General features: G+C 32.8%; 2 protein-coding genes across 2 annotated transcripts; one reads left to right on the top strand and one right to left on the bottom strand.

The window, feature by feature from the left end:
• The first annotated feature begins 4,258 nt into the window (after positions 1-4,258).
• Positions 4,259-10,858, top strand: LOC110712556 (tryptophan aminotransferase-related protein 1-like). The gene is made up of 5 exons (XM_021891024.1): positions 4,259-4,435; positions 5,829-6,162; positions 8,989-9,269; positions 9,720-10,057; positions 10,158-10,858. Exons 1-5 carry the CDS (start codon positions 4,302-4,304, stop codon positions 10,334-10,336), a joined length of 1,266 nt encoding a protein of 421 aa, XP_021746716.1. The 5' UTR covers positions 4,259-4,301; the 3' UTR covers positions 10,337-10,858.
• A 666-nt stretch (positions 10,859-11,524) lies between these two features.
• Positions 11,525-20,083, bottom strand: LOC110712623 (AP-1 complex subunit mu-2-like). Its single transcript, XM_021891097.1, has 11 exons — positions 19,569-20,083; positions 17,832-17,978; positions 17,645-17,707; positions 17,389-17,565; positions 17,208-17,311; positions 16,467-16,574; positions 16,239-16,335; positions 16,033-16,130; positions 15,782-15,923; positions 15,537-15,659; positions 11,525-12,095 (listed from the first exon to the last, which is right to left on the bottom strand). Exons 1-11 carry the CDS (start codon positions 19,695-19,697, stop codon positions 11,997-11,999), a joined length of 1,287 nt encoding a protein of 428 aa, XP_021746789.1. The 5' UTR covers positions 19,698-20,083; the 3' UTR covers positions 11,525-11,996.
• Positions 20,084-21,396: the final 1,313 nt, after the last annotated feature.

The raw sequence follows: 21,396 nt of genomic DNA, 5'->3' as shown, positions 1-21,396 counted from the left end.
AATAGCTTTATTTATGTATCTAGAGTACTAGATGCATACTTTAGCTCAAAGTATTTTTTTTTAAAAAGAAAATTATTTATATATTCATTATGATGAAAATTAACACTCAAAGTCATTAACTCTTGATGTATGTCAATAATATACAATCATAAACACTGACTGATTGATAAATTACAATTTTTAACACAAGAAAAGTAATAAAATTAAAGTTGAATATTCAGATTAGCATAGGATTTAAGACATTAGTTGCAGGAATGTGTGTAAAATGTAGCTTGATGTTGTTAATACCCTCACAAAAATATATTATTATTTATTGTTAGATTATCAAATAATTGTTAATTAAGTGACATAACATCTACTTTAATTGGAACGATGAGCAAATAAAATCAATCAAATATATGACCAAAAGAGAAACTATCATCCTACAATTATACGTATTACTTAATTGATTGATGAATAATTATTATATATTTAATATGTTGTAAATGAGGAATTGACCTAATTAAATGAATTAATTAGCGCCTTATGAATAACCAGATCTACGTACACGAAAAATAACAAAAATAAAATTAACTACATACAACAAATAATAAACCAATCAACAATATACGACAAAAGTTTTTCAGAAAAGATGCATTATTGTCGCTATCTGCTAAAGTTGCTAATTATATTTTCTCATCTTTATCTACTAATAATAGATTGCTACGTGTCGTTAAAGCCCTTTAAAACATGTCGATTGGCTAAGGGACAGTATAACATTAATTCAGAACATCCAGCATAATTGGAAATATAAGCGAATAAGATCACTCAATATACAGTACAACGAAATTATAAACCTTTTGGCGCTCAATCAATATTTGCACACGTGAATGTGTAACCTAACCGCGGGTTTGATGTACAAGCTGATAATTATGCACTTATTGCAATTGACATAAGACATATTGTTAATTAAGAGTAGTCTTGAACACATAATTATTGTGACATGATAAATAATGATCTATATAATTGGTTTGAATATACATGTCTAACCTTTGAATTGAAGTCAAGCGCGTTTAGTTCACAAGATTTTCAAGTATTTGAACTTAAGCATACCTATTATCTAAATTTATTATAACATTTGATCGAACTAACTTTTATAGAACTTAGAAGTAATTTGAACATGTTTTAGTTCTAAATTAATCATCTATTAGTCCTTATCAGAATTAATATGAGCTCGTCACTTTATCGAACTTTAGTTAACATTCTTCTTAATCAATCATTTTTTTTTTATTGAAGAAAACAATCATATAGAAGAAAGAAAAGTTTGTTAAAAATGAATCGATTAAGAAAGTTACTTTGATGTATGAAATGGAAACAATAAACATGTATTTGTCCACTTATAACAATATAATTTCAAACATGATTAATTATGATTTACAAGATAACAAGACCCATGCATGATTATTAAAAATAGAGTACTCCGTATCACAATTCAAACAAGATGAAACCAGAAAATAAACTCATAGTTTTTGAAAATTGAAATTATTGCTATTATTAGCTAAAGTATTCTAATTTGTTCCTATTTAATTAATAGATTTATTTATTTGGGGTTTAGAAATAAATGTGACTTGTCCAAGAGAGGCTCGCAAAAGCAAGGGGTTTTTTGTTCACACAATTCAGCCTAGATGAATTTTGTTCCTATGTTCATTTCATTTTCTTCTTATCTAAGGCCATGTTCAGTTCAGCTTAAAAAAAATATAATAGAAAGTAAAAATAATTTCAATTTAGTAAAAATAATTTCAATTCAGTAAAAATAAGTTCAGTTTAGTAAAATTCAGTATCTTTAAAGAAGAAATATAATAGAAAATCAGTAAAAATAATTTCAGTTCAGCTAAAGTAATTTCAGTTCAGTAAAATTAATTTCAGTTTAGAAAAAATTAATTTAATTTCAGCAAAAATAATTCCAGTTCATTAAAAATAATTTAAGTTCGGCAAATATAATTTCAGTTCAGTAAAAATAATTTCAGTTCGGTAAAAATAAGGTGAAGTGAACGAAGCCTAATTTTCATATTTGACTAAACGTTGACCTAATCCGTATACTAATTTATACTATAATAATTTATCAAATGAGATATCATTAAATTCGTATTACAATAATTCACTTTTCAAATATGAAATTAACATAATTTTTAAAAAAATAAAATTACAGATATTCGATGATAAATAAACACAAATAAAAAGATAATATTTTAGATATGATTAGGTCGGATTAATACTGAAATAAGTTGAAATGAACATAGCCTTAGGGCCTGTTCACATTTACTTAATTTCAGTTCAGTTCAGTTCAGCTCCAATCAGTTCAGTTCAGTTCAACTCCTAATTTCCTTCTTTCATAAAATATTCATTTCAGCTCAATTCAGTTCAGCTCCAATCAGTTCAGTTCAGTTCAGTAAATGTGAACATACCCTTACTCTTTACCCACCTCACCCTCTTGACTATTGAGTCTACTAGCTAGTGTATTGAACTATTGATCATCCATCAAATCCTTCAATAAAATTTAAATTTTATTATTTCTCAATTATAAGCAAAATAGAGATTCACAATTTTTTTTGGGCTTTGAGAATCATTGAAATCCTATGTTGATATTAGATAAGGGCAACTTCAATTGTAAGGCCCTGTTCACTTCACCTTAAAAAAAATAATATTCAGTGAAAATAATTTCAGTTCAATAAAATTAATTTCAATTCAATAAAAATAAGTTTAGTTCGGTAAAGATAGTTTCAGTTCAGTTAAAACATAAAGAAGAAGTATAATAGAAAATCAATAACAATAATTTCAGTTCATCAAAAATAATTTAAGTTCAATAAAATTAATTTCACTAAAAATTATTTAATGACCGAATTTCAGCAAGAATAAGGTGAAGTGAACGAGACCTAAATGTTAAGGATTTGCTTGCAATAACAATAATATGTAAATCTACAATCTACAATAAAAACTTCAATGATAAATGGTAAGGATTTGCTAGCAATAAAAATAATATTATGTAAATCAACAATCTACAATAATATGTGGATTTGCTTGCAACTTCAATGGTATATGTTAAGGGTTACTAAGATTTTTGTAAATTAGGTCGACATCACAGCCTTCCCCTTGTCTTTTATATTTTTATAACACAAAATTAAAATATATGTACAAAGTATATATTGTATATACTATTTTAAACTATATATAAAAGTATTCCAATAAATAAGAAATTAGTAAGTATGATATTAATATCAAAATGCCAGATTTAGCCAATGTTCATAAAATATGATCACAATCAATATATCATATAGTTTGGATAGAAAATAGAAATCCCTTCAAATATCTAGATTTTTTTTTTTTTTTGTGTTCATTGTAAAGTTGTAATTTTAATTAGTAGGAATAAGCTTTTATAACTAAGACCTTGTCTACTTCACCTTAAAAAAATATTCAGTAAAAATAATTTTAGTTGAGTAAAAATCAGTAAACTTAAAAGAAGAAATATACTAGAAAATCAGTAAAAATAATTTAGTTCAGTAAAATAATTTCAGTTCAGCAAAAATCAATAACTCTAAATAAGAAATATAATAGAGAATCAGTTAAATAGTTTAGTTATACAAAATATATTTAAGTTCAATAAAATTAATTTAAGTTCAACAATAATAATTTAAGTTCAGTAAAATTAATTTCAATTTAGCAAAAATAAGATAAAGTGAGCGAGACCTTAGCAAATACTTATTAATATAAACATACCCATCAATTTATTTAATTTTTTTTTTTTTGAACCAATCACTTTAATTTTTTGACACAACTTCATCCAAAATATCACATAAAATTGCAGGAAATCTTCTATTTTAGGTACTAAATAATATCAGTAAAAGCACTATAAAAAAAAATTATTTAATGTGGTCAAATCTCCCACTGATCTCATTCACACTTAACCAAAAACAGTTTCCTCAAATACTTCACAGCTTTGCACTATCATCATGATTTACATGCCAGATCACAATATGTAAAAATATCACGTGGGATTTGATGAAAAGATTAATAAAATTACTAAAAAGAAACTCATCAAACATGAAATAATTTTAATTAAATAAATTTAGAAAGAAAAAATATAATAGACAATGTAAAATATCCAAAAATAAAAATTGAGTACTATCAAAGTATAGTAAGTTGGTGATTTATTAAATAATACTCTTGTCACACTTTTTTCCCCTATAAATAGGCTGAACCCAAGGTTCTTAGAATCAACACAAAACTCATTTTGAGTCCTAAATAATAATATAGAGAGAGAAAATATGTGTCTTACTGAGGGAAAGCAGAAAACTAATACTACTAATGGCAATGGTAATGGTAATTGCAATAATGGTAACGGTGTTGTTAAAAGTAATGGTTATTGCAATGCCAACGATGTTGTCATTAGCCTTGATCGGTTAGTTTAATTTCTTTGTTCATATGTTTTTTTGTGTTTTTTTTTTTTTGGTAACATCACTTGACAATTTCTTTTCAATATATACCAATAACACATATCTATGTTTGTTATTCAAAAGGAGAAATTTTAAGTAATTTGGTACCGATTTTACCATGCATGCATACATGAGATTTTTTTTTTTTTTTTTTTTTTTTTGTTTTTTCCCCTTCTGTGGGAGTGGAAGAGTAGTGGGTGCACCAACGGGAATTTATTTTTCGTGATATATATATTTTTTTTGAAAAAACCATCTTAAATTAATCATTCGAGTTCAAAATTGATTTTTTAAAATCAATTACTTCAATACTGAATTAATGTAATCTTTTTAGCCCGCAAAATTTCTTCCGTTATAAAAATCACAAGAAATCACAAGGAGCACCTTTTTTTTTTTTTTTTTTTTTTTTTGTGTGTATTTGGTTGTGTATCATGTGACCAAATTTTATTGCAATATCAAACACAAAACCCACCTTTTTTTTCTTTACATATAATGTATTCCGTAACTATAACTCTACTGTATAGTACTCCGTATCATATATATATATAATGCGTTTTATTCACCCCATTTATATTAATTTAAATTAATCTTATCTTATCTTATGCAAATTATTTTAGTTGTAAATCAAATTTGGATAATCTTTATCAAAACTATATTAAGGATTTCTTTTTTGGGGACATGCATATCATCCTCTTCAAATTACTCTGGACACCATTCTAGTGACATGCATTGGATAAAAATTAATCTGTAGAGATTCTACAAGAAAATTAGCTCAATGCATGCATGAAAAGGAAATTAACAAAAAATTGAACTTTTTACAGAAATTATTTCTATCAAATGCAAATTAAAAGAAATCATTTTCTCCAATAGATCGAAATATTATCTCTTTTCTTATCTGTTTTTCTTTTAGAAATTAGAATGCATGCATTATTGTTTAGCCATCCTTTGTGCATAATCTATGTACTTCCATTTTATAACTATACATCAAAAAATATTAAATACTTGTACCAAAATACTTCGTACAAAAAATAAATATTAAATATTTAAGTACTCCATTTGTTTTTTAAACTTTTGGACCGTTTCTTAGAATTATTTTCGCTATATACTCTTTTTTTTTAAAAGAAATTCTATTACTTTACCTAACTTGACCCATCTAGTTAATTTAGTTTTCTTATACTAGCTCCGATTTTTTTTTTATTGCAACTTTGGAATATTTTATATCTCTCAAATAATACCCAAAAGTTGCAACTAAAAAAAAATCTGAGATAGTATTACACTATCACATGTAAATATAATTTTATTTTTTTTTGGTTACTCATCACCAATATGTTTTATTCATTTAATTTTTGTTTCGGAATACAGAGGTGATCCAAAGATCTACTACACATTTTGGAAGAACGTTGATGACAAGTGCAAAGTGACCATTAAGGCATCGGACCTTATGAGTTACTTTGCTGATTTCGACGAGGGTGGCGTCTTCTACCAGCTGCCCGAGTTTAGTGAAGCCGTGCACCAGGTGCACCGCGTGGTGGGGAATGCTGTGACCGAAGGCCGGTACATCATTGGAGGAACAGGATCATCTCAATTGTTCTCCGTAGCCCTTCGTGCCTTAGCATCCACCGTAAACGTAACACCAAATAATAATATCAACAAGAAAAAGCAAATTCCCGTTGTTTGTGCTGAGCCCTATTACTCGGTAACTTTTTCTTTTTCTTTTTTTTTTTTTTTTTTTTTTGGGTCATGGTAAAGCAAATAGGTAACACTTATTCTAGGTGCATAAAATAATTTACGACATTAATTTTATAATATTAACCCATAATATGAGGACTCCAACATGCAATCGGTGTGTTTATTAGAGGTAGGAGTTATACCACATATTAGTTAATCAAATTTTTTACACACACTCCAATAATTCATAGAATTGAATGAAATTAATTAGCTTGATTTGTCAAATAATAGTGAAGTGATTACCAATTTTAATAGTAATTAAATTATATGGTAGCGAGAATATAGGTTGTGTCAAATGCTAATTACGAATTGTGTGGTTTATTTTACGTGTTACAAGCCGTGTCTGTTGCTGCAACCTTTGCTTACTTTATTCTAAACATTTGCATGTAACATGTTTCAATTTCTTCCAACTTAATTAATTTGGCATCCATAAAATAAAGCAAAAGAACATAAATTTAATTTACTCAACTTTTCTATGATTTATTTATTCTCAATTATTTTTCTAATTTAAAAAAAAAAAAAAAACCAAGTTGCAAGAATTCTTTAAATTATTTTTCACTCCACAATCATGCAAGATAATATTGTTTGATTGGATCCCATCCTTCTTTATTTATCCCTTTCAACATAAGACCAAGAATTAAAAATGTAAATGGGGAATAAATTATGTTGTACCTTTATTCTTTTTCACCATCTTTTCCCTAAATTTTTTAATTTATATACATTAATAATTATCAAAAAAATAGGAAAAGGCTGTCAAATGTTTAGAATTAAGTAATGGTTAACATGCTAAGTGCTTCAAAAAGCAATTTATGTTCGATGGGTCCTCTTAAAAAAATATTATTACAATGCAACTATATATATATAACTCATATTATTACATATATACTCAATTGTGGAAGCCACGCATTTAATGTGTTAATATAATGTAGAATGGACCGACAATATATACTACGAAAATTTAATAATTTAGTCTATACGAAAAGTGGAAACATTTATGTTTGAAATTATATGTTGAAGATTGAAAGACCAAATAAAGCTAAGAGAATATTGTTAATTATGAAAGTTTACTTAAATTAACACATGCAAATTTAGATGTATGCTCTCCATATGAACAACCATGAGCACATGGTCATGTGTATAATTAGATGAAGCATTGATGATGATCATGTTGAATTGGCCGGTCGAACAACCCACTTTATTTCATGTTATTTCAAATTATGATTTTTGCCATTTTGATAACAAGAAAATAAGGCAATTACAACTTAATCATATTCATCCGATAACATGCTTTCAAAAAAAAAAAAAAAAAAAAAAAAAAAAATTCATCCGATAATATAGATTTAATCAATTAATAATATACTGAAATAACGTTGTCTAAATTATATTGAAGCTAAGTGACTATAAATGTAAAGTAAGATTGATACTATAATTGCTAATTATTAAGTATTTCAATGATTGCGACTAATTTATATTTGCCTTGTTTTTTTGAGCTAGCTAGAATGGGGTGAACTGAGCTCTACTAAAACGACATTAACTGAATTGAACAGAATTAAAAATAAGTCCGAAGAACAGGGCCTAAATATACTTATTGATGATTTCACTATTTAAAAATTAATTTAGGCCCCATTCACTTCATCTTATTTTTGCTAAACTACTTAGGCCTTGTTTGGTTGAACAAAAAAAATGGGGAAATTGAAAAATCATGGGAATTTAGAAATTGGGGGTTTGTTTGGTTGGCTATAAATGTGAAATATGTAGGAATTGCAAATTCATGGGAATTTCCAATTCCTACAAAATGTGGGAAATAAATTACCAAGGCCTCCCTTGGTAACTCAAAATTCCCATGAATTACAATTTCCTTTATAGCAACCAAACAACTTTATGCAATTCCTAGGAAATTGAATGTGGGAATTTAATTCCAATGAAATGCAATTTCCTATGGGAAATAAAATCCCATATCAACCAAACAACACCTTAAATTATTTTTATTGAAACAAAATTATATTTGCTGAACTTAAATTATTTTTACTGAACTTAAATTACTTTCACTAAACTGAAATTATTTTTGCTGAATAGAAATTATTTTTACTGATTTTCTATTATAATTCTTCTTTAAGAAAACTGGATTTTACTGAATTGAATTTATTTTTACTGAAATGAAATTATTTTTACTGAACTGGACTTATTTTTACTGAACTGAAATTATGATAATATTACTTTTTTAAGGTGAAGTGAACAGGGCCTTAGTAGGTAAGCATGCCCTTATGATAATACGTGCATGCATGTTGGCTTAATCCTAGGGTATAAGATAAGGTCATACATTCACTGTTAGATACCATGTTAGTGGACCATCTCAACCAAAAGCTTAAGCTTAAACTCATGGCTGAGGCCCAGGAATATGTTTTATACTCTATCACTCCCCCTCACATGAAAGGCCCTTTGGGTTTGAAATGTGGATGCAACACAGGCCCACCCATACCTGGTGCGAATTAATTCCACTTTGAAGGAGGGGCGGATGAGATTTGAACCCGTGACCTTTGTGTCACGCTGGCTCTGATACCATGTTAGATTTCGGAAAAACTCCTTGATTTAGAGTGTGTACCATTGATCAAATATATAGAGTTTACAACGCTAGGCCTAATTACGATAGGAATCCTAGATACGATAAACATACAAAATATACATTTAATATATCCTAATCTGCGACAAATATTATCCTAAATATAATATATATCATACACTACTCATAAAATGATATTTGACGACAAGTTTCTCCTTTTCTCTTGCTTGGCAGTGCTATGAGGAGGCATTAGAGGAAGAGAAATCGGAGATATTCAAATGGCAGGGAGATGCTAACACTTTCGACGAGGAAGGCCCCTACATTGAAGTGGTGACAACTCCAAACAACCCGGATGGTAGGCTCCGTGAGCCGGTGGTGAAGAAGGAAGGTGGGATGGTGATATGTGACCTTGCTTACTACTGGCCACAGTATACACCCATCACTGCTCCTGCTGATTATGATGTTATGTTGTTCACCTTGTCTAAGGCCACTGGCCATGCTGGTTCCCGTGTTGGGTAAGCGTCTAAATTAATCTCAACTTTTATCAACTCTAAACTTTCATTAGATTATGCTATGCAAATATGATTAATAATTTCAAATGTGTCATATATCAATTCTTACATGTATATTAGGTCAGTGTACACGAGACTTGAGTTCAAATTACGTGTATGCATCAATCAACTTTTGTGGCTCCTTATACATAAATATATATGTTTAAATGGGGAAAAGGTTAATAATCTGTACAAACCGTGCTAAGTAATACTGTAGTAAACAAATAGAGAATTTAATTCTTGGAGTGCTTAGAATAAGGGGAATGATCTCTTCGTGGATAGATACATTTAAAAAAAAAAAAGATGTGTAAATATAACTAATTGATGATCTGAATTGTATGTCATGAAGCCTAAAAAAACGAAAAATTGTATGTGGAATATTAACTAAAATTGTGATTATGGTTTATATTGAAGGTGGGCAATTGTGAAGGACAAAGAAATTGCAATGAGGATGATAAAACTAATGTTATTGGTGACCATTGGAACTTGCCATGAAGGGCAACTTCGAGCAGCAAAGATACTCGAGTTTGTTGCTAATAGCTATGAGCACCTTGCCAATGGTAAGCTTTCCAAAGGTAACCCTGAGGTGATAGAGCAACCATTAGAAAAGTTTTTTGAGTTCAGCCACCGTATGTTGGCTGAGCGCTGGACAAGACTCAGAGCTGCCATCAAACGTTGCGGTGCCTTCAACTTGCCAGAGTACTTCCCACAGTATTGCAAGTTCATGAACAAGACCTCTCATCCCAATCCAGGTATAAGCATACTATATGATATATGTACTCTGCCTCAAAGGTATTTGCTGTTTGTTTGCCTAATATTTGTCATTAACTCGCGTCTTCTGCTTGATTGCAGCATATGCATGGATGGAGTTGAAAACAGGTGAAGATGCCGAAAAGCTGATGAATGAGCTAAAGATCAGAGCAAGGGCAGGGCCAAAGTTTGGAGTCTCCTCAAAGTACATAAGGGTTAGCATGCTAGAGAGCGATGACACCTTCAACCAGTTCCTGGATAGGCTCTCTACTCTTGAGTAGACAACTAGCTAGAAATATATCAGCAGTATTTCTAGTAGAAATAAAGGCAAACTTAAGAATAAAGAGTGACTAGAGGCTCTAGTAGGTATGTTTTCGCGTATGTCCCCATTAGTACAGGAAGCGTTTGCAATGACTACAATCTTGTCAAAGCCATATAAATAGAAAGATGCACTCTTGATGATGTATAAGAAAAAATATATTAGTATACAAGATCAAAGGTTCGGTGCATATCTTTAATGGCGGTAAAAATTGTAGTCATTGTAAAATAGTCGTAGAAGTATGATCATCCTGCAGTATATAGCGGTGATGTTTGGTTTTAGCATGGTGGTCGAGTATGATGTAGTGTGTGTTGTTTATTGTAAGACTTAATGTTCGGTTTTATCCAAGGTTTTCTATCTTCTAGTCAATATGTTTCGTTAAGCTTCTTTGATCAGCATATTTGGATTCTTTCATCTGAATATCTGATAGATTCTCTACAATGAAGTCACTGAAATTGTTGTTATTATTATGATAAAAGCATCTATCCTTCTTTGAAATTTGCTACATGATTAAGAAAAAAGCCATTGTGGAAACCGTTTCAATTACTTGCAAACTAGCCATTATCAGCCTCATTATTCTCATATACTTGTCTATAAAGGATACTAGTTCAACTATTTCAAAGACGTTGGAGTAAAATTAATGTTTGATATCACCGATTGATTCATTTGGATTCATTTTCCTGTCCAAATCTGAATCATCCTTAAGGGATACAACCATTAAACTGTAAATTTTGTGCTCACAATACTATGGTTAAAGATTACGAAATTTCTCCAAAGTCTTGGTGAAAATCTCCCAACAGAAATGGCCTGAGGGAAAGGCACTGTCAAGCATACAAGTCTTAAAACGAAAGATATCAAGGCCTCTTAAGGAAGATTGGCATCCAAGATCAACATCACTAATAGCCAACACTCTGTTACATATAAACAAACCCTTGACTACATGATTTCATATTATTCGCCACTTAGGATATCAATACACTATTACTCGATATTCCAATGCAATGTTATTTGGCGAACACAAATGCAAAACTATCTCGTCAATATGTGTACTTGACCTTAAGTAACAGTTGAAAGGATATAGGATAGAAAGGTGATTGTGATTCTAGTTTTTAAATGGAACTCTAAACTTGGGAAGTATTGATTCAATTCATTTCAAAATATCAATCTTCTGAAATATTAGTCAAAAGAATGAGGTAATTAGATAGAATTACAAATTTCATAACAGGTATTCATACTCTCTTACATGAACCACATCACCAATCCTGAAACAAAGAATTAAAAGTGACTGGCAAAAATTCATTTTCACAGATCAAATTACCAGCAGAACACAATCTTCACATCAGTGAAGTAAAATTCTGCACATGAACTAGCAAAAGATTAAAACAAAACGCTATGCGGCTGAGACTTAACTTCACAATCATAGACTCTCAAGTGTATGCAACAAAGATAATGAATGACAGACTCATCAGCTCGAGAATGGAGATACGTCACAAGGGACTGCTGAACTGCTTGACCCATGAAAAGAAATCAAAGTTGCTTCATGCTCATTTTAGTCCAACTCTCCAGTTTTTGCCCCGAAATACAAATAAACATACCAAATAGCACTTGGATCACCAGTTGAATTACATTAGCCTCAGCTCGTACTCACCAGCCATTGTTATGTACCTCACCCATGGCAGAGCCTGGTATCCACTCTTCTCAATGATCTTAAGATAACGAACCTGCAGAACAAGTATTGCAGATATACATAACAGTTGTTTTGAGCTCAAAAGACAATCAACAGAGCAAACAAAGAACGAAAGTGCACACTGAACAGGGAAAATATAAGGCATGACAATATGACTGACTGCAGTAATTGACCAGACAAGAAAATAACATAGGTAGTAAAGTGATGGATTTAATCTAACACTTTGTGTTTATCACCTAAAATTTTCAAGATCAAAGTTGGCTACATATGCAAGGGATATGTAGACCATGGCAATAGGCAATAATGCAGCACTTTTACATTTGTCCACTAACCAAGATTTAGAACACTTTGGAATTTGACTTCTTAAGTTTTTGAACTACATTGTCCTACTTTTTTTTCCAGGACCCACCAAAATACAGGAAATATTTTCACTTGAGCACCTGGGATGGACATTCAACGGGACTACAGATAATGATATAGTGGAACTTTCTGGAAAGGGCAACAACAGAAGTGAAGCTATCACAAAGATCTACTACACAGTATACAAGGTCAGCCACATTGAAATATCAGGTTTGCATCTTACAGTTGGCTGTGCCCAAATTCAGGCTGGACATTAATGGGATGTGCACTACTTTATATACCCACTGTCCCCTTGGGCAACACATCTGCCTCAGAAAGTCAGCAACAGTTACCGACATCAAGATACTAATCACATATCCCTTCAGTTCTAAAAACAAGGTCTCCTAGCCCAACAATTACACTTTCATAATGGTGCTCATAAAAAGGCAGTTGGCTTCAACAGGCAGGTTAAAATTAAAGACATGACCAGAGTCTCAACCCTAAAACCAACCTGCAGTTTTGGGTTTTGAACAGAATTTCACTTATATCTAGAACCCACAAGTACATGTGAACTCAACCTGTTGGGTTAATCCAAAAACTTTACAAAAGTTTAGGATAAGTGGTCATACAACTAAAAACTTATGTGACCTCAACCTGTTGGGTCAACAAAAACCATGAATATTTTGCAACCTTTAACCAAGATTGACCTGCCTCGTAAACTTGTCCGAACCTATAAAATAACAGTTTAACACTTAAAACCCTTAAAACAACATACTCCATAATAAGTAGGATGTGAGAGAGCTTTGCCCTAAATAAAATACTTGCTTATTCTTTACATGTACCACCAAGTTCCATAGGAATCTAGTTAAACATCTATGAATTCACTTTCTATTGATCTTGCTTTCCCATGCCACCAGAACATCTTCAGCCTTACCAGATCATTTGACACGACAATAACAAACTACTGATTTTTCATCTTCTGCACAAATACAACAATTGCAAGCTATTTCCTTCAAAGGGGTGACCTACAAATACCTGAGGCCTTTGTATGACCATTAGACTTCAAACTGAAGAGGAAAACTCTCCGAGGAAAATGGGAAAGGTTCAAAACTAGAATGTGGGATCAAAACATAAACTACGTTAATCATGACAGATTCTCCAAACTGTATCATTACTCTTTCTCCATGTCTATTGCTCTAGACACCTTAGTTGTTGCTCAATAGCCCATTGATTTGTACGTTCCCAATCGAGTAATTTGGGACAGCTATAAAGTTACTATATCCCACAATTAATCACACAAGACACTGAGACACCAAGACCATTCACAAAAATAAAAGGCCATTCCACTCCAGACAAACCAAAAAATAGCCATTATTGCCTTTTCACCAAAGCAATTTCTTCTCCTTCCCTGTAGCAAACCCCACTACAGTAAACTTGAAGGTCTTCCCCAATACTCTTCACGGCCTGCAAAGTGTCTTTTCCAAAGGTAGCAAACAGTATGCATCTAGTGAAGATTCACTATTAGCCCAACAAAGCAAGCAAATGTCAGGTAATAAATCCATCCATGGCCACCGCTTTTGGAGCATACCAAGTATTGAGCAGTACCAAAGCTAAAATCCACACAAAACCTCACCTTAAAGGGAAAAGCAGAATATCTAGGGGGGATGATACAAAGAAATAAGAAATGATAATGAAATAAAATAAGCCCATAAGAATCTCCCGGTGATACTCTTGAATCCTCCACGTCCTTTAACTGTATCCAAAAGGTCACACATAATATGAACTCTGTTATCCCTCAGTTATGGGATGGCCTCCTAAAGTGTAAGTCCAAAGAATTGCTATAATTTAATCCCAGCACTGGAGCATTAGGGATATTAGATAAGCAAAAAATGTATGGATAATAGGCACAGAATGGTTGCTCACTTGCTGGCCTATCTAAATATATGCAGCCCAATACATGATAAAGCTAAAAAGAAACTTAGATGACAAAGGGAGGCAGCATCGTTGCATCATATATGGTAATTGGAAGCTGATAGGAAGAACCGAATAAGAGAGAGGGTACACTGGGGTTGATAATTACGAGGTTTAAGAGATTAAGAGACACACACTCCTACTTTTTCCTCAATTCCTCCCTCGTTCTTCTGGTATCCTCCTCTCTCAGACTTTTTCTTTCACAACTCAACAAAATCCAATATCCTAACCCAAATCCTAAGTGCTAAGTCTAATCACTTTTCGTTGGCTTCTTTCTACAAAAAATCACTAATGCTTCAACTACTGTTCCCAAGTTCATAGTACAATATTACATGACCATCAACTATACCGCAGAAAAGAAGTGGAGCTAATGCAATGACTTAAATGTAATTAACTGGCAACGGGTTTAATTTGATTTCAACTCAAGCCAAGTTTCAGAACCCAAAAAATTTCTGACATTCTAACCATGAAAGTGACCATATCAGATGCAAAGTTTATAGTTGTATAGAGGGTGAGGGGAGAAAAAAAAAACAGAATAGGTCTAACTACAGAAAATAGAAGATGCCAATTTGCACATTTATCTCTGGTTCAAGACAGAGATCAGAATGAAAATCTAACAGTATATTATTCATGTCCAAGAAGTAGCTGAAAGAGAAAAAGGTTTTACTTTTCAGATTCCATTAATCAGAAAATACTAGCTTTATACTAAAGGTGTGAGAAGGGATGGAAAATATTAGACACAGCACAGCAGTACACAAGGTAGAGATATTCAAAGGGAAAGCAGAAAAGAATTATGATCACTGAAATCATTAAAATTCGATAAATTGGACATATATGATCATTGGACACAGATTATCATCCCTGATCAGGTTGTGGAGAAGGAAACATATTTCATTACTATGTTCTCTAAAATCTCCTTCTTCAACTAAGTATATAGGTAACACCACAATCCAGGCAAAAAATATGTCATGTTAAATGAGGCGGAAGAAGGTCCTACCAAAACTATGTAACCTATTTTTATGTTTATCAATGTCTGTTTTCTCCTAAAGATATAAGTAGTCACATGTCAAGCAAAAGAGATACCAAGCAGAACCAGAACATGATGCAAGAAGCCAAGAACAGATAAATTTTGCATGCTTTTTTCAAAATCTCCAAGTTTTCATACCTGGATTCCTGAAACTGTAAAATACGGGATCTCAAATTTCACCCGTATAGGAGCTTTTCTTTCAGGTAGTGTCTCTTCACTAGTGATGCTAGGAAGACTAAACTCCGCCCTCAACATGTATTCCTGAAATTTGTTCATTACAGAGTATTAAAAAAAACAAATTTCAAAACCTATTATATTAGAGCCTATAGAGGTATGTCATAATGATCCATAAAAGGCAGGTTTTGATTCCAACAACAATTTACCTTGCCACCAGGGAAAGATTTTATTTTCCAGACTAAAGCATCCTTCTCAGGTGCATAAGCAGCAGATCCCATCGATGTGCGGATATTTGGATTGGTGGCATCAGATGGAACTGGTAGTTCAATCTCAACATTTGTTGCAGTGCTATAATATTGAGATCACATAAACAAGAAACTTAGAAGATGTACAGTTACACAAGTATAGAGCACAGAAGAAAGCACAAGACATGTTTGACCAATCATAATAGCTATACCTTCGCTCCTTAAACTGGCTTCTAGCTTTCACTGTGATCTCAATACGGCTTCTGGAGTGCCTCTCAATCTGGGCTTCAACCCAAATTAGAGGCTTCACCTGAAGCAAAACAATATCAAAAACCATTATAAAGGAAGAAAAAAATATAATGTCTTTGGGGCAAGTGGCAAAGAGGAGAGAAAATGCAGAGAAATCATGGAAGTGAACCTGAGTACTGAGTCTATATGTCATGAGATCAAAAGACCCATCTGGTGGTATAAATGATATGGTCCTATCATTTTCAAAACGAGCTAAACGTACACACCTATAGCAAAAGGGAAAAGACGATCAATCATTATACAAGAATTTACCAACCATATATTCCACCTACAACTCCCAACATAAACAAAGCAAAAGTAGCTACTACAACTTAAATCTTAAAATAGTTAAACATACTGATGAAATTTTATGTCGTCCAGGTCAATAGCCTTCCCCTTTGTTGTTCGTCCTTGAGCCTCCAGTAATACTCTATCATTCAGGCCTAGTTTACATTCAGGCATCCCACTGCCACAAAGAATATCAAAATATAAGTATATAACCACAGAGGATGCAAACGGTAAGGAAAAAAAATTGACTTAATTCAACAATATTATACATTTTCCATTTTTACATCAAAGGAGATTAGTTACTTATTAGGTTTGCTACATTTTTTAAAAAAACCTAGAGAGAAATTACAAATGCCTTTCAATTCATAGATGACTAAACAAGCAGTATAGAGACTACCTTTACCAATGAAAAAATGCAACCTTACAGAAGCTTTATCACAGAAAAAATGAATTAATAAAGTGATAGTCACGCTTGTAGTTAGGAGTAAATATGTAATGCTAAGTTACTATTTGAACACAGGGATTGCAATCCCCCATTCCCCCACCCAACCCCACCCCGAGAAAAGAAACCACAAACATGCACATACAACACACAAAGAAAGATAAAGGAGTCATTTATAAGCAGAACATGTCATCATTTTCTCCTTCATTTTTCTTGTGCAAAACAGAGCTTTAGCTATGACTTCATTACATGATTACAAGACCATGAGCTAATTTCAAGCAATAGGAAAAAAAAGTCCAAAGACATAATAAAGCAACATCTGAAAGTTTGATCTTATTCTAGCAACAGTAGGGAGGAAATTTGATCCACCTCAAATATGTTCTCATCTTCAATGCCCCAACAACATCTGATCTTATAATCTGCCCGTTGCTGTTTACAAGTATATTGACACTCTCAACAACATCCAAAAATACCTGTAATAGAAGAGAGAAGCTGATCAGTGAGTGCAAGTTAACAAAGGTGAAAACAAAACTTAGAAACACAAACCGACCTCATTCTTCTTGTAAGATATTCCTTCACTACGCCATGAAACTGCATTGGTCACAGCCATAGGAGGTCTCTGTGTGACTTCCATCCTATAAGCATCAGTTTTAATAAACTCACTAAGGATCTTTGCTTCTGTGAACTGAGGATAGCCGAAATCCATAATTTCATCAAGTAACTCATACTGCAGATGAGGCATAGTATCAGTGCATCAATCTCAGCCATACCAGAATTGTCTTAAGTAGAGAGATAATACCTCTTACCACTACAACAAAGTTATCTCTAAGTGACTCTTCTTCTAGCTCTTCAAAATAATGCTTGAACACCTGCATATGAAAGTTGTTCTCAGATGAACGGTCTACCAGAAAACGCAGGTCTTTTCCAAAGGATGACAAACATACGGGAACAGAAAAAATTAGTACAACAACAATGATTACCAATGGTGCTTACATCAACTACACGGTGGAGAAAGAGAAGAACACTAGCAGCATTGCAGTTTTGCCGAGTAGCAATAAGTAAATACACATTGTTGTGTTGTATAAACATGTATGTAACCCCATTATCGTACACAACTGGATCTTGCGACTGTGGATCACCCTGAAACAAGCAGCAATTGACAAAATAAAAAAGTAAGATTCACCTACCAGGCATACCATAAAAGGACAGAGAAACTTATGCAAACATTCCTTCTTTGAACAGGTGTTGTGTATTACCACTTACAAAGAAGATCTTGCCGACTCTAATGCTTTGTTTGGATAGCAAAGAAGGAAGGAAAAGAAGGGGAGGGAAAATGGAGGAAGGGAAGGGAAAAGAAAGGGAGGGGGAGGTGAGCTCCATTTTCCCTCCAAATCTCTCCAATTTTGGAGAGATTATGGTTATTAAAGAGAGAGGGAAAATTGATCCCTCCCTCTCCTTCCCCTTCCTTCCCCCAATCTTTTACCCAAACAAGAAATTTTGTCCCCCTCCATTTCTCTTCTCTTCTTTTCCTTCCATTTCTTCCTATCCAAACAAAGTGTAAAAGATTGCACAAAGAGTCCACCCCAATGGCAAAATAAATTGCCCTGTACTAGCAAGGGAATTCACCCCAAAAAAAACCTTTCAATTAATTGTAACAACCACAAATCCCCCAAGAGATGATCCTTCGGTTGGTCCACTAACATTAATCTATATCACTTATGGTTTGTTTGGATAGCAAAGTGGAAGAGAAAGAGAAGGGAGGGAAGAAGAAGGAATGGGAGGGGAGGGAGAAGGTAATGTTACATTTTCCCTCCAAATCTTTTCAACATTGGAAGGATATGGTTTATTAAAGAGGTCTTCCATTTCTCTTCCTTTCCCTCATACCAAAAGGTATCCAAATAAGGGAGGATGTATCCCTTCTTTACTCTTCTCTTCCTTGCCCTCCAATTCTCTCAATCCAAACATTGTGTTAGTGTTAATTTCCTAATTCACAAGTTTAGTACGTTATCACTCTTGGAAGCTTCAAACAAATCCATAAACACAAATTACTCTTTGTAAATAGTCAATCTGAATTTTTCTAACTCCCCCCCCCCCCCCCCAACAAAAAAAAAAAAAAAAAAAAAAAAAAAAAAAAAAAAAAAATCCTTTGTCGAACTCCAAATCTCCAAGTAACAATGATCACTAAACATAATCACCCTAAAAACTCCCAAGTCAAACTCAAACACAAAGCTTTCTTACAATCAGATAAAAGCAAAAGAATCAGCTAATAAGATTGCAAATCAGTATAAGTCTTCAACCCCAATTCACATTCTAAGCTGAACAACAATATGAACTACCAATCAAACAATGTGAGCAGGCAAAAGTTGCTACTGCTAGTCAGCTACCAAAGATCTCAGAACCACCCTTCATTTCCTAATGGGCCAAACCTAAAACTTCTTCCTACATTAGTTGCCAATCCAAATTGCATCATTCTAAATGGGATCTACTTCATGAACAACAGCGAAAATCGAGCTTTACTAACGAAATAAGCTCAATTCAAAGCCCCCAATAACAAATAGATACGAGTAAAACAACTAAAAATAAGGAAAATTATCCAAATTAAACATTCAAAAATTGTAAAAACAGTCTCAATTTAATCAGATCAGCCAAAAAACACTACTAATAATCAAAATTAAACTTGATTGAAATCAAATTAAGATGAAGAAATAGGTTAGATGGATCAGAACAAACCTCTTTCTCGATGAACTTAGTGAAGAATTTCTCAGCTTGAACCGCTGAAACATCACCGCGATAATCCCGCCATATGAGAACTCTACCTTTAATGTCTAGAAGGAACAGCGCTGAGGCCGCTCCCGACATGTTTACTTCGATCGAAGAAATTCAGCAGAAACCCTAGAAAATTATTATCACTCTGATTATTCAAAATTAGGGAAAGATTCAGATCAATGAAGAAGAAGGAAAGGAGATCTGGTGGAAATTGGTTAATCGAAGCTTGGAAAATGAAAATTGGTAATGGCGGTTTTTTCTGTTTAATTTAGGGTGAAATTTATTTTACGCCATTGAAGAGCAATTTGAAGCTCTGGAGTGTTTGATTCAGAGGAGTTTCAGAATTGTGTATTAAGGTTTGTGATCTGTATACACTGGTGTTTTTGTGGGGATGATAAAAAATTATTTTAAAAAAAATTAAAATAAAAGAAAGGGGTCGAAATTTTGAGGAGTTTTTTGGTAGATGAGGGAGACAAAGGGAATCTATTAGACTACAACTCTACAAGGTAAGATGGTAATTGGAATTTGCAAGTGGATTGCTAAACATCGCCCGCAAATCTCCACATAAAGCCCACAAATCTATATTGAATTTACCTTATTGCCCTAAATTTAAAATAAAAAAATCTAATCCATACCCACACTCTAATAACCCGAAAATACGGCAATGTCGAGGCGGCAAGGTAAGGACTTGGCGGCCACATAGCGGAGGGAAGGACGGCTCACGGTGGCAGGGTTTTTTTTTTTAAAAAAAAAATTAAAAAAAAAAACCAGAAGTGGTGGGGCGCCTGGCCAGGACGCCCAGCCTCTGGTGGTGGCGTCTGCTCCGGCCGCCGGAACCAGGGGGCTGGCGTCTGACCTGGACACCAGATGCCACCCCTACTTTTCGTAATTTTTTCCCCGGATTATCTCGCTTTCCGGCGACGATGACGGCTCTCCGGTGTCCCTCGGCAATCCACTCCAGCTCCACATTCTTCGTGAGAGTGAATTACGGTTTCGATAAAAATTAGAAAAAGGGCAAAAGAGTCAAAGTAAAAATAATTGTGGGCTTTATGTAGAGATTTGTGGGCGATGTTTAACAAATCCCATTTGTAATGGTAGGCTACACAAAATCTAGAGCTCGAATTTGAGAAACGGGTTGGGTTTTGATTTTGTTTTAAGTTGACTCTTGATTTTTTGTTAAGAAAATGTACAAAAGGTACTCGTAAAATTTTACTTATTTAAGTACTTTACATGAAAGATGATCGAATTAAATTCTATTAGGGTCTATCAACACGTCTTCGTTTTCTCTCGCTTAATTTTTGTCCTGTTATAGTGTCATGTCAAATATTGACACTTGTTAAAACTTGCGCACCAATGGTCGTCAAAGGCATGGATATTAATTGACCACAAATCCATAATAAAGCATGTATGTAAAATTTAAAATAAAATGGTATGTTGCATGAAGTCATTAAAAATAAAAATGTTATAGGGTAGGTAATAAATAAGTATTGTTACTAACACTAATAGACATAAGTTTGATTTATAGTTCTAAACTAACAAGGATTATGGAGTACCAATTTAGATAATATGAGACATGTTTAATGTTTATATGTAATCATAAAAATTATTAGAATTACGGGACATAAATGCATCAAATAAACTTTATACAAACGTATGGTAGTACCTTCAATTATACATTTGAAAATTGAATTATTTCTTATCTTGAATTCGGTTTCACTATTTTTAAGAAATTTTAACTTTAATTTGCTATAGGACAAATGATGGAGGATTTCTATGGACTATCTATAATCTA

Source organism: Chenopodium quinoa, unplaced genomic scaffold (genome assembly GCF_001683475.1).
Source record: "Chenopodium quinoa cultivar QQ74 unplaced genomic scaffold, ASM168347v1, whole genome shotgun sequence".
Lineage (NCBI taxonomy): Eukaryota > Viridiplantae > Streptophyta > Magnoliopsida > Caryophyllales > Amaranthaceae > Chenopodium > Chenopodium quinoa.
The sequence above is the reverse complement of the archived record's forward strand: the minus strand, read 5'-3'. Positions and strand labels throughout refer to the sequence as shown.

What these genes read in the sequence shown, in the direction of transcription:
- LOC110712556 (XM_021891024.1), top strand. Translation starts at nt 4,302, where the DNA reads ATGTGTCTTACTGAGGGAAAGCAGAAAACTAATACTACTAATGGCAAT. An exon ending in CATGCTGGTTCCCGTGTTGG is followed by an intron (nt 9,270 to 9,719) that starts GTAAGCGTCTAA and finishes TTTATATTGAAG; the next exon opens with GTGGGCAATTGTGAAGGACA. An exon ending in GACCTCTCATCCCAATCCAG is followed by an intron (nt 10,058 to 10,157) that starts GTATAAGCATAC and finishes GCTTGATTGCAG; the next exon opens with CATATGCATGGATGGAGTTG.
- LOC110712623 (XM_021891097.1), bottom strand. Translation starts at nt 19,697, where the DNA reads ATGTCGGGAGCGGCCTCAGCGCTGTTCCTTCTAGACATTAAAGGTAGA. An exon ending in TTCTCCACCGTGTAGTTGAT is followed by an intron (nt 17,708 to 17,831) that starts GTAAGCACCATT and finishes TTTCATATGCAG; the next exon opens with GTGTTCAAGCATTATTTTGA. An exon ending in AAGATGAGAACATATTTGAG is followed by an intron (nt 16,575 to 17,207) that starts GTGGATCAAATT and finishes TCTTTGTGGCAG; the next exon opens with TGGGATGCCTGAATGTAAAC.